This window comes from Gymnoscopelus microlampas (assembly GCF_963454915.1).
Source record: "Gymnoscopelus microlampas genome assembly, chromosome: 3".
NCBI lineage: Eukaryota > Metazoa > Chordata > Actinopteri > Myctophiformes > Myctophidae > Gymnoscopelus > Gymnoscopelus microlampas.
Window position 1 is genome coordinate 10,549,108 of NC_139940.1, and position 18,160 is coordinate 10,567,267.

Genomic DNA, 18,160 nt, shown 5'->3' on the forward strand with positions numbered 1-18,160 from the left:
GCAATTTTGCTCTTACATCAAACTGGGTGGGTATGATGTAAGAGTAAAATGGACAATTCGTTTACAGTACAAATAGTAGATACAAATAATAGAAAGAAACAGCTTAAAATGGCTGCTCATTTTCAGCTGTTTCTCTGTGGTGATGTTGTTGCTGCACATTGGCTGTAACAGGTAGCCTGACACACATTGGAAGACAGACCCCCCAGGCCCAGGACTCAAACTAGCATGCAGACAATTTTCCTTACTATCCTTACTTACCCAAATAACTAAGAACACTCACAAGGAACACATACCAAAGACCTGGTCAGATATCATAACATAACATTTTTTAACATTACTTGATTAACATTATTAATTTCAACAGATATTTACACATATGATGTGTTGCAGTTGCATGTTTCTGCCATTGGGGGGAACTGTTGTACATCCATGGAGGCTAGACGTTAGAGCCTGGTGGCGCGGTGGTAGTGGTATTGAATGATGGGCCGGATCCAAGACGCAGCAGTTTGTAAAGATCCTGAAAAGATCGCCAATCCCAATAAGCCAACTGGGTTATTTGCTGACTTATCTTTCAGAGTGACCCCAAACATTACATTTTACACGACTGCCCAACCCCCTCTCTGTTTCTCTCTCACTCCCTTTACCTACCTTTTAAAAAGGACAATTCCTGGCTATGTGAAAGACATGCTTACCTCCAATTTCTTGGTCAACAAACTTTCTTTCTGTTTGTGACTACGACTACCTGATCTTTCCTATCATCTAAACAGTGGTGGAAAGTATAAGTACTGTACTGTACTGTTATGACATGTATTAATGTGTAAATATTCTATGCTCTGCTGATGAATTGAAAACATAGGACCACAATGGAAACAAGTCCCCATTTTTTTGTGTTATCCTTTTAGTCTCAATGTTTTATCTTACCTCCGTGCTGATTACATTAAGTGTCAATCAATACTAATGTATAATTTTGAGGTACTTTTACTTACTGTACTTCTTCCACCACTGCTTCTAAACATGTCTCTACATCTGTCCACTGTCTATTCCTGTCTGTATTCACCTCTGTGTGCCTTACTTCGCTCTGCCCCATTGGGGCATTATGTTCACATTGCCCTCACACCCCATCTCTCTTTCTCCCCCAGGTCAGTTGGTATGGGGGTGTTCAGAGTGCGAGGGGCGTCCAGTCGGGGGTGAGGGATGTTGGGGGTTGTCGTCAGGTTTGGGGTCATCATTGGAGGATGCAAGCTGCAGGGCCACCTCATTCTCGTAGCAGAACGACGAGGGTGAGTCCTCTATGTACTTGCGCTCAGCTAGCTCCTTGGCGCTGCATGACGGATGGCCGGGGATCTCATACGTTCGATGGAAGAATGAGTAGTCCACCTAGAAAAAAGGACAGAATGAGACGCTAGTTTATTTCATTTAAATGAGCATTTCACTGGGAATGCACTCAAGGCTGACCTCAGAGTTACTGATTCTCCAAGATAAATTGTCACTACAGGGTGGTGGTTAGAACCAGTGCTCTTTGAGATGAAAGACCACTAACAGTAGCAAATATAGACAGTCCTGCGAAAGAGTAAGGTTCAGAAAATCAGGCAAAAACATTAAATGGGCACAGTAGTACTAATGTCCCAATTTTACAGTACGATGAGTACGATGAACACTTTATAGATCAGAAGGTTGCAAAAACGCTTGTCAACATTTTATCATTAAGCATAACAGTTTTCATTTCAGAAACACTGTCATAAAGATCGCTATTTCCATTTGTGACCACATCACCACACTAAGACATGCATTTGACTGGGACACCATGCCATTATTAGTGATGGCAGGGATAAACGGCCCTCCACTTAGACGTGAGCACAACACGCAACGATTATCACAGGTAAACACTGTTAACTACAGACTGCATGTCACCTCTACCTGGTAGCAGTCTTTCCGCTCAAAGAGCACAGGTTCGAAGCGGCGTCCCCAGGTGATCTCGGAAGCCAGGTAGGAGCTGCGGCATTGCGTGGTCATGGCCGTGGCCTCAACCATGCCCTCCAGGATGACCACCACCTCCAGCTCACTGTCGCCCTCCAGAGCCTTGCGGTCCATCTCAAAGAGGGGCGACTCGTCGTCGATCTCGTGGACAACGGTGCAGGGAGACACCAGGAAGATGCGGTCTGTACCCGTGTCGAAGCCCACGTTGAGGTCCATGTTGTCCAACGGCAGGAACTCCCCCTCTGGGGTGACCCTCGGCTGAAAGCGGAGGATGGGGAGCGGAGATGAGAGAGAGAGAAAGAAAAAAGGAGGATGACATAGACCAAGAGATTAGACAGTTGGACAGATAGGAAGACAAAGAGAGGGAGTGAGAAGGAGGAGGAAGAAAGCGAGAGTGACAGATTAAAAATGAGAGAAAGAAAGATGGGGGCAGAAGAAAGAGAGACTGTGTCAGTGACATGATGTCAGTTTCTCCCTCCTCTCCTACATCAAAATAAAGATAGGTCAGTGTCCACTTACTGAGCTGACAGTGAATGAAATATACACTACAGGTGCATTCAAGTTTTCACAGCAGTTTTGTGATATTTGGCCCAAGATAATGTCTGACCTAATTGAGTCTCTGATAAAGTCCCAAATTCTCTCTCTCTTTTTTGTACACACTCCCTCCCTCTCAGTTTCCTGCTGTCTGTCTGTTACAAAAATGGATAGAAATAGTAGTTGACTGCAGTGCTAACTAACTGAAACAACAAAAAAATGCACCCCGGTTAAAGAAACCAACAACTACACTACAGTATACCTATATCTGGCATCTTGGCAATATGGACCCATCTAATACCTGCCTGACATTGGAGTTACTAATAAAACACAACACCAGTATTATGAAAAGAAGTTTGTCCGCTCAAATTTTCAGGCATTGAGTAAATAAAAATAATTTGCCTAATGACCCAGGAAATCTCAGGGCCAAAGGAGATAATCAATATTATTGACAGCAAATGCTAATTTCCAACGCTGACCACAAATGTGACAACCTGGTGTCCCTATTCTGGCCATGTCATTACAGACAAACATAAAAAAGCTAAAATAGCCCATCTACAAGCTCACAAAGCGTCATCATGATGCGATGTGTTGTGAGCTTGTAGATCTATTTTCACTATTTGTCGTACAATGAAGAATAAAGGGCTGAACTGGTTAATATCTGACCTATATTTTGCCTCTCTGGCTAAATGTTGACACACCAGTGTCCCCATGTGCAGAATTATCATTGACCCAACCTCTTTTGTTTTTTCAATCTCCAACTCCAGCATAGAATATTGTATTTCTCTGAACGGACATAATCCCTCCTGCCCCAGCTGAACTTTGACACATACAGGTTATTAACAGGGATTGTAGATGTCACTGTGGTCACCTCAGGGCTCTAGAGATTGCAAACTGGAGGACGACTCTGACACAAGTGCGGCTGTTTATACACACACGTACACTAACGCGTCCTACAGACCACCTAGAATCCTAACAGCCCATCACACAAACGTAACACACACACACACACACACACACACACACACACACACACACACACACACACACACACACACACACACACACACACACACACACACACACACACACACACACCCACCCACCCACCAGGGGGGGATGAGGAAGGACAATGGCTTCTCCAGGATTCAAAGAATCCTGGAGAAGTTAATCCATAGTAAATCTTCTAAAACCCCTGACGGGAAATAAAACAAGCTCTCATTAACTACAACCTATAGAATACAAGCCAGATGGCCTTAGTACTGTTTCTTTACGTCTCTCTCTCTCTCTCTCTATCTCCTAATTTTTTCTGTGACCTTTCAGAGCACTCTCACTCTCTCTTTTTCTGCCTCTACTCTGCGACCTTTTGTAACTCTCACTACCTCGATCATCCTAAAGGCGTAGTTTTGCACTGGTGTTGCTCACCTAAAAATCTGATCTACAAGCTCACAACATGTTGCGGCGCATGCTTTATGCTCTTTCTCCATCTCTGACATCAGACCCAACCCATGTCTTTGGTAGGGAGACATGCTCATAAATGCTTTAACCCCACTAGAACTAAATAGCTTCCCTCATGATGTAGCAAACCTTGCAATTATGAACAACATTTCTTACACTACATTGTGTTGTTGCCTATACCTCATCTTCATATGGGATTTTTTAAACTGAACTAGTTGGAAAGGACAGCTTAGAAAGACAGTAACGAGATTATGACAACAATGTCCCTAACGTGGAACCACACCAGGGACTTAATACAGGATATGGTCAGTGATCTTACTGGCTGAAACACCATTGCAATTCTATCCTTTATTTGTGTTACACTTTTCCCTATTGGTGAGAAGCACATTAAATGTAATGTTTCAATTGTTCAGAAAGCATCTCTCTTCTTCTTGTGTCTTTGTTTTAGGGTTCATCTACTATAATATAAACCCTGTCTAAAACCCATATTTGATGTGAACAGAAGAGAACAGAATGTGTGTGAACAGGCCCAGGTTATGCCATGAAAAGAAAATCCTGGTCTTTTCATTCTGCATCACAATACTTTCTCGGGTGTCCTCCTGTGCTTCCCTACCTGTCCACCAGATGTCACCTTGTCTTGTGCTTCCTTGTCTGTCCTCCAGATGTCACCTTGTCCTGTGTTTCCTCTGGCTGTCGACCATTTGTCACTCTGCCTGCCCTGTCTGTCCTCCCCTACCTGCCCACCAGATGTGACCCTGTCCTGTGCTTCCCTACCTATCCACCAGATGTTCCCTGGTCGTTGTAATCAGCCGCACCTGTTTATTGTTCATCACGTTCACCTGTGTCCTGTTAGCTCTAGTGTGTCTTGTGACATGTTACTGCCTGTTTATTTCTCATGTGTTTTGCACCTATCCCTGTACACTGTTTTTGTGGAAGCTGCAGTAAAGCTTAGTTTGGTGTTAATCTTGCTCAACTGCCTGCTTGCTCTGCATTTGGGTTCTAACAAAAAAAATCTCCTCTGTCTTACCTTTAGTAGCTGTGCTCGGACGTGAGCCTCTACCAGGTGACTCTTGCGCAGGTTGCCGACCCTCCACATCATGCAGAGCTTGCCATCCCTCAGCGCCACAACGGCCGTGTCAGAGAACACCAGCGTCTCGTTGCGCTTCTTGGGTTTGGCGATCTTTGCCATAACCGCCCCGATGATGAAGGCGTCGATGATGCAGCCCACGATGCACTGCAAGACGACCGCCAGCACCGCCAGGGGGCACTCCTCGGTCACACTGCGGAAGCCGTAACCGATGGAGGTCTGCGTCTCCAGGGAGAAGAGGAAGGCCGCCATGAAGCTGTGGACCTGGAGGAAGCACGGCTCCACACCTGCCGGCGCCTCTCCGTTCGACTCCCCCCCTGCTGCGTCCTCCCCTGAGGAGGAGGTACCGGAGCCGGGGGCGAGGCGGATGGAGAGGTCCCCGTGCATGGAGGCAATGAGCCAGAAGGCAAAGCCAAAGAGCAGCCAAGAGAGGAGGAAGGAGAGGGTGAAGATGACGAGCATCCAGCGCCAGCGGATGTCCACACAGGTGGTGAAGAGGTCACTGAGGTACCGCTGGCCCCTCTCGCTCATGTTGACGAAGGTGACGTTGCAGCGTCCGTCCTTGCCCACAAAGCGTTGCCGGGGCCGGCGGCGGTGGCGGCGGCTGGGTTGGCGCCGGGCAGCAGAGGAGGAGGGGCGGCGCCCGGCGCAGAGGGGCGACGACAGTGAGTCCTGGTCAGAGGACGACATACGCCCGTCCCCTCTCCCTCCTGCGCTTTCGCCCCTCGCATTCCTCTGCAGCCCCAAGCAAACTCCTTCACCTCCTCCTCCTCCTCTCACCCCGCCCTCTCCTCCTCTGCCCTCCTCGACCAGCTCTCCCATGGCGATGTGCCTCCGCGTGTTGTTGCTGTTGCCCTGCACGGCGAGGGCGGCGAGGGCAGCGATGCCGTTGCCGGTGTGGGTCGGGGAGGGGTCGGTCGGACTGCCCGAACCATTGGTGCTCCCCCCCGCTCTGGCCGTGTCCGCAGCGCTCTGCGCCAGCCTCATGACCTCCTCCTCGTCTACCGGCCCATCTACCACCGCGCTGAAACGACGCTTCACTCGTGCCGCTCCCATTGCACACAACTTATTTTCTCACAGACAAGGAACAAGATGCAGCTATTTGCCACAGTCTTTCAGTTTTTCAACACAATTATGTCTGATATTACTGTAGATGCCTGAGATGGAGTTCACTGTCGAGTTACCATGTGCTTTGATAGAACGAATGATACAAGATGTGTGCAGTGCTGATAAGAACGCGTTTCCACTGTTTATGGTGAAGGAGCGTCCTCCTGCAGAGATGTGTGCAAATCCATAAACGGCACCTGTGAGCACAAGATAAACCCATCCACCTCCATGTTTCAGTCACTTGGTGGTGAAGTTGTATCTGTGGGCGGTCGTTCCTTTTTCAGGTACAGATTGCTTTTTTGGAGCACGTCCAAAGGCGTAATCATAAAAACATCAGTGTCCTTACAGGTCCATATATACTCACTGATGTGTACAAACTCTCTCAGCTTAGTCACTCAACCATGGTCCAAGGGGTTAAAGGTTGTGACCCTACATTTGCAGCCATTGTGGGTTGGACAAGAGGGACTATGACTACAGTAGGCATGCAATAAGACTCTCTGTTTACAACAAATGAGGGAAAACCTTGGGCAGGCCTACACCATTTCAAAAGAAAACAAAATGGCAATAAAAAAAAAAAGGAAAGAGTACAGGTCGGGTAGTTTGAGGACCTATTACAGAATACTTTGTACCAACAAATTATTCTTGTGTAACATGCAAATAAAGAGAGTATATAAGGACAGATTATGGTAGGCTTCAGTCAAACGTAGGATTTTTCTACCATGCAGTCTAGAGATTGAGCAAAAAGAACATGCTCTTTCTTACGATCCAAGCTCTTCACAGCTTCACAACCCCGTGGTATGGTCATGAGAAGACACATAAAAGAATACATTACTTTATGTCATACATGCTTTTGTTAGGGTCAAACACTGAATATGGGCTCCCCGTAGATTGTGTAAATGTGCAGACTCACTAAATGTCTTTCACCAGCCTTTGTACCTGTTCCTGTAGTCTAAAAATCAAGATAAAAGTTCCATTGCCTGACAAAAGGCTCCCAGCTCACTTTGTCATCTTTACCTATGCCTGAAAGCTGGATTCCTCAAGTCACCGCTTTGACAATTCTACATTCTGTACCTTGGGGTTGGTCTATCTGTGTCGTGGCCATGGTCAATTCAAAAAAGGCATTTGATATACTGATTTTTGAGAGGATTATATGGACGACTTTACTGCTGTCAGTAATCAAAGCCCTACACAACGTCAGATGAAACGTAACTATGGATTACCTTTGTGGAAACGTACACATCTCTCTCTACAATGGCAGAATTATCCTCCATTACAGCTGCAGCTGAGAAATCCCCTATGCCTGACAGAGCATGAGAGGGGAGGCAGAAAACATAGAAAAACGTAGAGCAAAAAGGAGTGAAGCAGAGAGACAGGAGACTGTGTTAGAGAGAGAAATGTGAAAAGGGTGATCTGGTATGCCTGACGTTGGTCAACAAGAGTGTAAAACACATGGATAGTTACAGTATTAGATTGATTGAGGTTGCAGGAAAGTGCACAAGTCACCTGAGGATGACCTCCATGGTATTCTGTAGGCATGGGGTCGGAGGAGAGGGCTCATGTCTAGTCCACGACTGAGAAGAGCTCGACTTTGTCAGAAAGGAAATTAAATCGGATCTCACACTTAAACCTGGGAACCTGAGAAAAGCCGAGAAACATAGGAGAAATGTCCCTCGCAGAAGAGTGTGAACATGCAAGAGAGATGGAAAACACCTTGGTAATAGTTCTGAGAAAAAAATGTGCATGCAAAATTCTTTGACACAGAAATTATTCTATCAAATTATTGATGGAGCAAAAGCTTTTTTTTGTCCAAGAGAACATCAGATGAGCTTGAAAAAGAACCAGTCTGCTTGCAATCTTCGGGTTTACCTTCTGTTTACAACTGAATCCTGTCAGAAATACAAGTCTGAGAAACCCAGTGTCTTAGGAGTGGATACAAGCAAACCCTGACCCAGACTGAGTACCAAGTCATTTACAGCATCACATGGACCAAAATACACTGACAAAAACTACTGTTCTGGGTTTAGACAAACATGGGAGCCGTTGTCACAGTTGCCGTGACCGAGGGGCTAGAAAAGAAAATGCCTACAACAAGTGGAAATGAGGAAAGAGATCCCTCCTAAAATGAGAAGTGACGTAGGGATTCATCTTCACTTGTCCTCTCTCCTCCCCCCCTCATGCATGGTCACAGGAAGCAGAGGTGTTTCCTCTGGGAAGAAGTCCTCAACTGGCAGGAAGTCATGGAGTCCGTTCATCTGTATCTGGTCATTTTCTCTTCATTCACAAAGTTGTTGCTCTATGGAAGCAAATAACATGAAATCACACAAATGAAACCCTCTAGACTTGGACCTCAGTTGGCTCTGTAACTTTTTCTATTTACAACAAATCTCTCCGAAGAGCTTATTGTAGATCGGTTATTTTTGGCTAATGTTCACCCCAGCATATGGATGCTGCGGCACAAGTGGTTAATCCTTTTGTTAAACCTGGGTTGTATGGATTAACTATGAGTGGTTTGAAAAGTAGTCTTTGATGATGTATTGTACAGTAGTAGTGAGTTGTCAGTGTGAAGTAATGACGACTGTCCAGAGAGACTTCAGTTCTTAATTAGAATTAAAATTAGTAGTGAAATTATAATCAGCAAGAATTTGAAGTGAATTCGAAAATGAATCTAGAAGTAAAGCTGCACAATTCTACAAGGCTGCGTTGACGTACAGGCACTGCATAATGGAATACAATATCACCTACACTTTAAACGGTGCTCCTGTGTTGACCTGAAGAAGTGAAAAGTTCATCAGCCAGATGTAATCACGGATTTCTGAAAAGATAAATGGGGAGAAAATTAGTTAATTTTCAATCTCTGGTGAATTCCAAATTTCATTTCAAAACACACAATTAATAATACCAGGATTGAGCTGAAATCAGCTTGTCAATATCAAGGGTTCCAATTCAAATCAACTGACTAACCTGTTCTAAGACGAGAATGATTTGCTCATTTCAGAAGTTCTTATAGCTGCAATCTGGAACTTATTTGAATGAATACAACATTATTCTAACCAATCCTTATGTTAATACAGGATTGTGTTATTGATACTTTTACTTAGGTAAAATGTGTTAGTACTTCTTCCACCACTGACCCTGGTGTTGAGTAGGGATGCCTGCTGGTTGAAAAGTAGTACTGCCTGAAGCTCATAAGCTTAACATCTCCCCATGCCAAACGGGGAATGCCACGGTTGCGATGACGGAATGCTTTGGATTACAGATGCGCACGTCTGTCCAGTAATCTAGCGCCGATTCTGCTAATCCGCTATACTGTATACTTTACATAAGAACTGCTCCCATTACAGTAGAAAGTGGAAAGAGGCCGGGTTTATATATATATATATATACACACAGAGGTCAGCTTTTGGATGATGTAGTGTCTGGAAATAGGAATTTTCCTTGTGCCACTGTGGTGTGGTGTTGCATTACATTTTCAGAAATTAGACTATACTTTATCGAGGAACTTACAATGACTGAATATGTCAAGACTCAGGGCCCTATCTTGTGTACCGCCTTACCCCTTATGCCTAAACGTTTTTGCCATTTTTTACTATTTTTAAAAAACATTTTTAAAGTTCAAGCAGGCCATTTGAACTACTTAAAAATGTTTTTCAAAATAGTAAAAAATGCCTAAGGAAATACCTTAGGCATTAAGGCACTAAGTTTGAATGGGTAAGGGGTAAAGCGTCACGCAAGATAGGGCCCTGAGTGTCTTCTCCAGGACACCTAGTCATTGACAAGGATCAAATCTGTTACATTTTCTTTACAAGGCAGTATATGTTCAATGGCGAGGTTCCTACGATGCCATTTAAGCATCAAGTAATTGGTGTCTAGGCTAGGGGGAAAGTCACTGATGTTTAATTGAATTTGGAAAACACCTTCCCCAGAAGGCTCAACAATTGCACAAACATTTAGGATGAGAAGAAACACGAGAATGTTACAATTGCCTGTACTACTATTACCTATTACAATTCGTTGGTCATGGTCACTTTGCCAAGAGGAAGGTTAACAAGAAAAGGTCTAATAATAGCGAGGCTGCCCTGTGGATCTCTGACATCACATTGGTGATGTCAGTCAGCCAGCAAATATGGAGGGATAGCGGAATGGTGGATCATATTCACACACACACACACACACACACACACACACACACACACACACACACACACACACACACACACACACACACACACACACACACACACACACACACACACACACACACACACACACACACACACACACACACACACACACACACACACACACACACACACACAGGGTAGACTGCTGGCCTAAATTTCTCTGTACTGTACTCTAAATATAATCATTCGATCATTTGATCCATCAAGTGATCGTGACATGCATGCATGAGTGTGCGTGACCACAGTTAAAAGGACCACTTCAGCCATTTTCAACCTATCTTCATAATTGGTCCTCACTATAATGCTCATTAAAAGATGGTATCATTTTTGTCTACTCACTCTGTGTCTCAGAGGATGGCTGTGGACTGTTCAGAAACCTGCCTACCAATGACATCATCGATGGCCAATCCAAGCTAATAGAAACTGCAGCCTTTCTGTTCCTGGAAAGTTAACATACTATAATAGAGGCCAATGTTCTCGCATTAACTAAAAACAAAACAAAACAAAAAAAATTGTTTGAAATGACCAAACCAGCCTACCGATGATGTCACTGGTAGGCAGGTTTCTGAATTGTCCACAGCTCTCCTCTGAGGCTCCTTTAAAGACAGTCAAAAATGGACAAAACAGTGAGACACAGTGAGTGCATTACAACAACAGAATGCAATAATTTATAATAATGTATCCAGCCTGTTACTTAGAGACAACACTCTATGTTTAAAGGTTTTCCCTCATTAAAGAAGTAGTTCACCCAAACAATGACATATTTTCTATTTGTTGTCGCATTCCTAAGCCAATAATTTCATTACCGTCAGAAAGATGCTAATGTATCCGTTAGGAGACTCAAATGAGACTCTTTGAGTCTCCTACCGGAAATACACCCGGCCATCCAATTATTGGCTTAGGAATGCGTAAAAAACTAACAAATCTCCATGAATTCAATGCTTCATGAGGTGTGTGATAGAAAATAAGTCATTTTTTGGGTGAACTATTCCTTAAAAGACACATTGGTCAGGACATTAACTAATAACTACAGTACTACTGTGAACCAGAACTACTAGACGAAGTCTTTTTGTGAGAACAAACTAACTGACTCTACAAACATACATAGAATGGATGCACTGAATGCACATACCGTATAATAACTAATAAGTACTAAAGTCCTAAAGACATCATTCAATAGTCACATGATTTCATGGCATTAACTGTGATTTGAATGAATTATCTGAAATTTAAGGATAACATATGGTTAAATGTTGTGAGAACGATGACTGTTGTCATTTAAACAAGACTAAAAGTCTAAAAGCTTAGCTAGCGGCTTCTAGACGTGCTGCTCCAAATCTCATGGCAATCTACCAAATAGATTTTGAGATATCTTGTGTGCAAGTGGAACTCTTGGCCTACGGGTGGTGCTAGAGGAAAGTCCATGAGGTCACCAATATCACTAGGTTTCATATTATGGGGAGCATGAAAGTGCACAGCGAATTCCATGGCAATCCAGCTAGTATGTTTTAATCTTGTTTGGGACCAAGGTGTTGGATAGACAAATAGACAAATGTCTTCTAAATCCTAACAGTTTTCTGAAATAACTTTTGTTTCTATATCAGTGGTTCTCCAACCTTTTCATGTCAAGGACCCCTAAAATGATATGTATTTGGCCGCCGACCTCCCATCAAATATTTTGTTCCAGGGACCACCAGAAGCAAAGATTTGAGTTAAAAATGTTCGCTTCAAAACATATATTCAAAGATGTGTCACAAATGTTCATGATTTTTCAAAAATAGCAGATCTACAAGCTCATAGCACGGCACAAAGTGACGCGCTATGAGCTTGTAGATTGCTATTTTTGAGTAGCCAACCAATGTGCTATAGCTAAAATCTAAAATGATGCTTTCCCGGTTTTAATGGGTTAATATAAAAAACAATGTTGTGGTATTTTTTCTTTAAAACTTGCAATACCGTTAAATAGGATCTTAAAGTATACTACGGTAGTTCCACTGATCCAAGCCGTAACACAATCGACTGATTGATCGATCATTATAAACATGATCTGAAAATGCAAGCGGACCACCCATCATTCGGCTGCCGTGGTAAGTGGTCAGATGGGTGTGTCGCAAACGCTTTCACGACTTTCAAGTGGGCCCTGAAGCAGAACAGGTTGGTAACTGCTGTGATGAGAGATCATAAAATGTACCTCACCGGTAGTCAGAGATCATGATGGGAGATCACAGGCAGTGTTTTTCAGAGAGCATTTCTGACCTTGGGTCTCAGTCTCTACTGCTCTGTTCTGTACTTCCTGTCCTGTCTGTGAACCGCATACTGTCTGTGGACCACATAGTATAAGCAGGCGTTCAGGCTGTCAGACCTGCTATCTCTGTGATTGGGCTGGAGTGGTTGCTGGACAGCTGATGACTGGCTGGGGGTGAGGAAGGCGAGAGAGTGTGGGTCTGCATGTGCGTGTGTGCGTGTGTGTGTGTGTGTGTGTGTGTGTGTGTGTGCGTACGTGTATGTGTGCATGTACATACATATGAGTATGTGGGCAGTGAGAGCATTATGTGTCTCTTTATGTAGGCTCACTAGGCTGTGCACAAATAGTGTGCATGTGTGTGTTTGTGTGTTTGTTCAGGCATGTAAGAAGATATGCATCCATACGTGTGCAGGTTTTATGCGACTATGTTTAGGCCAATGTGCGTCTGTGAGAACATATGCGCGTGTGTGTGTGTGTGTGTGTGTGTGTGTGTGTGTGTGTGTGTGTGTGTGTGTGTGTGTGTGTGTGTGTGTGTGTGTGCATGCTCGCTTACAAAGACATGCACACGCATGCATACAATTTGTGTACAGTAGGTTGTGTGAGTTTAGTCTTATCATGGTGAGAGGTGGCAGTTGGTTGGAATGTCTACTCTTGTGGCCTGCAGCACTGAGGCCTGTGTGGGAAAGTGTCAGTTGTGAAGTTTTCGCTTCACACTCTCATGGCCCTCTGGACACTGTCACATTCACAGCAGTACCTTATATGATAACGATTGAGAGCAGTGCGTGCGCGCGCGCTTGTGTGTGTGTGCGTGCGCATGCGTCCGTGTGTGTGTGTGTGTGTGTGTGTGTGTGTGTGTGTGTGTGTGTGTGTGTGTGTGTGTGTGTGTGTGTGTGTGTGTGTGTGTGTGTGTGTGTGTGTGTGTGTGTGTGTGTGTGTGTGTGTGTGTGTGTATGTGTGAAACACGAAACAACAGTTAGCCAGGCACTATTGTTGTCTCAATCAATACAGTATCATGCTTCAGTAAATGTAGTTGATATTGGGAGAGATCATTAATGCTATTTGATTACCTTCTACATTACAATGCTAAGATTGCCCATATCAGATGAACGGATGATATATGATCGTATTTACACTTAAGTCTCCTAAATGCACTAAATAAAATAAAATAAAACTGATAAAAAATCAATTCCAAAATATACTGTAGACTAGAGCCTATATTTCACAACCTACTGTATGTACTGTGCATGTCCAAAGTCTCTCAACTTTTACATTCTCTTCTCTGGCTTCCGGTTCTTCTCCGCACCCGGCTCAAGACACTATACTAGTGATGATGGCCAACAAGGCAATCAAGGGCATCAGCTGACATAGGAAGTCTGTTTGTCCATTCGCTAAAACACCCTGGCCAAGTGTCCTAGACTCCCTCTTAGCTCCCCAACTGTGGAACGACTTCCTCCCTGAGCTGTAAAGTGTTAAACCATATTAAATCAAAAAACTTGACTAGTACAATGTGTTTGCACATTATTTGACCCTATGACATTAAAACTCACTTACGGAAATGTTATGGCCACAGTTTTGAATAAATCTACTCAGGAGGCAATAATTGCAAGTTTGCAACTCTTTCACTCCATTTCTTAATTGTAATTTAATATTCTTCAAAGGGTGGGTTATCATTCATTCATAGCATCATATGCTAGCTATGGCTTTCTCTTGCCGTTTCCTGAGCAAAATATTGTGAAATTCAGTTTTCAGCTTCACCCAGCTGATAGCTGCTCGCATGTTCATGATGAGCTCTCGGGTGGGAGCAGTTAGGGGTGAAGGTCTTGCTCAGGGACACTTCGACACATAGATCAGGGCTGGGAGGCAAACCGTTGACCATCTGATTACAAGGCGGCTTTTCTACCGACTAAGCTACGGCCGACCATTAACAGCATACTGGGAGAGCTGAGAACTCATCCTATATTAAAATTGGCTAATGGGGGGGCGGGCCGGCGGACCTCTGACTCAGCCATAACCTCCGGAACTTCAACATCGATGATGGTCCCTTCACAGCCAGTGAGATTGCCAGGGCGAAAACCACACTGAAAGAGAGCAAAAGCGCTGGGCCGGATGGCATACCCCCAGAGGTCTTAAAGAACCGTGATCTAGATTACCTGATCCAACAGTTTTGCAACCTTGCTCTACTACACGACGAGCAGCCTGAAATGTGGTCTCTCTCCAACATCTTCCCGGTGCCTAAAGCTGGAGACCTCTCCAAACCAGACAACTACCGAGGCATCAGCCTGATATGTATCACGGCAAAGATCTACAACCGAATTATACTGAACTGGTTACAACACGCCATCGATCTTCATCTGAGGGCAAACCAAAATGGTTTTCGAGAGGAGAGAACTACCGTGGCCCAGATCTTGGCCCTAATGAGAATAATCGAGGAGGTGAAAAAGAACAACCTGACTGCAGTACTGTGCTTCATTGATTTAAAAAAAAGCATTTGACTCGATCCACAGAGGCACGATGATGAAAATCTTTAAGGCCTACGATGTCCCTCCCAACCTACTCAGAGACCATGTACGCAGGCACTAGGGCCAAGGTGGTCACCCTAGATGGCAACAGTGAGGTGTTTAACATCCTGGCTGGGGTAATGCAAGGGGACACCTTAGCCCCCTTCCTCTTCATCATAGTCCTGGACTATGTGCTCAGGAAGGCCATCAGTGGACGAGAGCAGGAGATTGGCCTCACTCTAACACCAAGGAGGTCGAGACGACACCCCACAGTAGTCCTGACAGACCTGGACTATGCGGACGACATCAGCCCGCTCTCTGACCACGTGGGACAGGCACAGGGGCTCCTGATCAGCGTGGAGTCAGAGTGTGCCAAGGTTTGCCTTCGGCTAAATGCCAAGAAAACCGAGGTTATCACCTATAACATCCTATCGGAGCATCCACCTATAATAACAACAGGAGGTACTGCGGCCAGTGTATGGAACTCCAACCTCCCCAAACAAATCAAACTCAGCTTCTTCTATGCAACAGTAGAGTCAACCCTGCAGAAGTCTCTAGACGGGTGCGAGTTAGGGTTAGGGTTAGGTAAGCGGGGAACATAGAACCTGGGGAACATAGACACGCTCCCACGGGTGCTACACCAGAATATTGCGTGCAGTACTTAACATCAGCAAGAGTGAACATGTTACCAGCCAGCAAATTGGTGCTGTGGGAACCAACACACGGGCACCAGTCACGCGGACGTCCCACATTAACATACGTGGACGTACTCAAGAAAGATGCAGGAGCGCAAAATACAGAAGAGCTGGCCAGATGTATGGAGAACCAGGATGACTGGAGGCGCCCGGGGATCAAACCCATGCCCTTTTGGTCGAAGGGCGCTTGCTCTAAATAAACTCATAAACTCATAAACACTACCAACTGAGCTACCCGGACACTCCATATATGGGGGAATGCCCATATACATACACTGATGGCATCATCAACAGTGGCTGCGTAGTGGCCCGAACCTCTAGTTGGCTCAAATTCTCAACGCCACCTATAGGTACCTACGTATGTCCCTCTCCTTTTTTACATTCTGGGTCTCTTGTTTCACATCACCTCTCTCTCACATTCTGTCAAACCCCCCCGTCCTCCCTCCTCCCGCCTTTCTCTTGCTCATCCAGATTACAGTACCATATTAAGGTGTCATGTAGTGAGATTAAGGTTCACAGGGAATATGATTTCAATGTCACAGAATAAGTCCAGAGGATAAAACTACCCTCCCTTTCCCCTGGCACTCCCCATCATGCCCGTGTGAGATACAACAACACGGAAAAGGGTACAGAAATACTGAATTAGTCTCTCGTAGCCAGACAATCGGAAATTTCTGCCTACCGATACAGTACTGTATGTCTGGTGACATCTAAATTCAATGTATTGGCTAGAACCCCCGCGACCGACTCCGGATAAACGACTGAAGATGGATGGATGGCTGGAACGGTGGAGAAAATGGGCTGCAGACAAACCTTCACCTACTGCTTTGAAAACAAATCACCATCCCAATATGAAGGATCACCCTAAAGTATTTGCATTGGCTCTACAATGCAGTTATTTTTCTAATCGTTTCCACCCAGTTTTATCCACTATCCATTGAATTTAGATGACACAAGGCCGTTCACACCAAGCACAATAACTATAACTATAATTGTGTGAGTGTCCACTCAGTGCGCAGTCCAGCTGTGTCAGAGGCTGAGCCCACATACAGAGGAAGAGAGATCTCCACCTCCGTGGTGCTGAAAAGACACATGCAATTGGATATACTGTATTTATAATCTGACTGTAATTATTAATTATAAGGATGTGGGATAGTTGTAGGCAACCTGAGGGTAATGCCAGCTATCCTACCAGCCAGCGTTATCCATTCACAATTGTCTCATCATCTCCGTTAATAACAAAACTAGCACTGATTCCGACGGTGAGTGAGACCTGATTGCCTCCCAGATGTCCTGATGGAATTTGATTGGACTTCAATGTTTCTATTGTTGAAGAAAACTCTCTGAAAGTGATCTAAACGATATTGTCCACCACTATCATTGTTGTTATAGTTGTGGTGTGGATCTCAGTTATCATGCCTGCTGGCAGTCTCTACCTGAACAGTCTCTGCCTGAACAGTCTTAAAAAACTCATAAAACTGTACCAGTCCCAAGGGAGGTCCTGTTCTCTGCATGTTCTTATCAGTAAGCGAGTCTTGACATGCCCGCACACATCCAGTTCAGTTACACGAATTGTGTGTGACGTCTATCGGACTTGTCCTACCGTAAACAACAAGAACAAAATGTGAGGGCTTGTTGTCAATACTGCAAGATCTGCTTTGCAAATAGAGCATTTCTGAACCAGCTTTAATAAGTGTGGAATGTTAATACGTTCAGTCTGTACTCTGTAGAGTACTGCATTGTACTGAATGTGAGGTCGTACGTATCTGTTGCTGTTTCTGTTGATGATGTCTGTGTACGAACGTCACCAACATTAATTCCTATACAGCAACTGGATTTAGAGGATAAAGGAGTCCGATTCTGACATGCAAGTCTCTATAGCTGTCCAGGTGAAAACACTGCTCTGGGAACAAAGGCCTGTGATAATGACCGCACCAAAACAACAATCAAAGGGGGGCATTTTGCCACAAGCAAGTCTGAACATAATCACATCCAAATCCCCCAAACCATAAAACCCCAAACAACGATTAACAATTATGGTTGTTAAAGAAAATGTATTTTCTCTGTCATGCACCCAATGTTGACTACTGTACGATATACAGTACAGATATATCATATCACAAAAGGAATATATACAGTACTGTAGCTGCAGGTCTCATCCTCGTATGGTTGTTTGTTTGTAAGTTTTGCCACCCTAAAAATACACAGCTGTTAGGGCCACATTTGACTGAAATTGCACTTGATAATGGTTTTAGTGAAAATGCCATAACATTGAATACAAATTTATATACGGTATAATATAGCACAGAAACATGTAGCACAAAATGTGGTCATGTACTGTCTCCATTGTATGTTTTGTTAATTTGGTAAATGGCTCC

The 18,160-nt window shown here is 44.3% G+C and overlaps 1 protein-coding gene across 1 annotated transcript; it reads right to left on the reverse strand.

Moving 5' to 3' along the window:
• Nucleotides 1–1,140: 1,140 nt before the first annotated feature.
• Nucleotides 1,141–6,112, reverse strand: kcnj14 (potassium inwardly rectifying channel subfamily J member 14; the record flags this gene model as incomplete). Its single annotated transcript, XM_084052199.1, has 3 exons — nt 1,141–1,377; nt 1,918–2,235; nt 4,997–6,112. The coding sequence occupies 3 exons, from the start codon at nt 6,110–6,112 to the stop codon at nt 1,141–1,143; spliced, it is 1,671 nt and encodes a 556-aa protein (XP_083908325.1).
• Nucleotides 6,113–18,160: the final 12,048 nt, after the last annotated feature.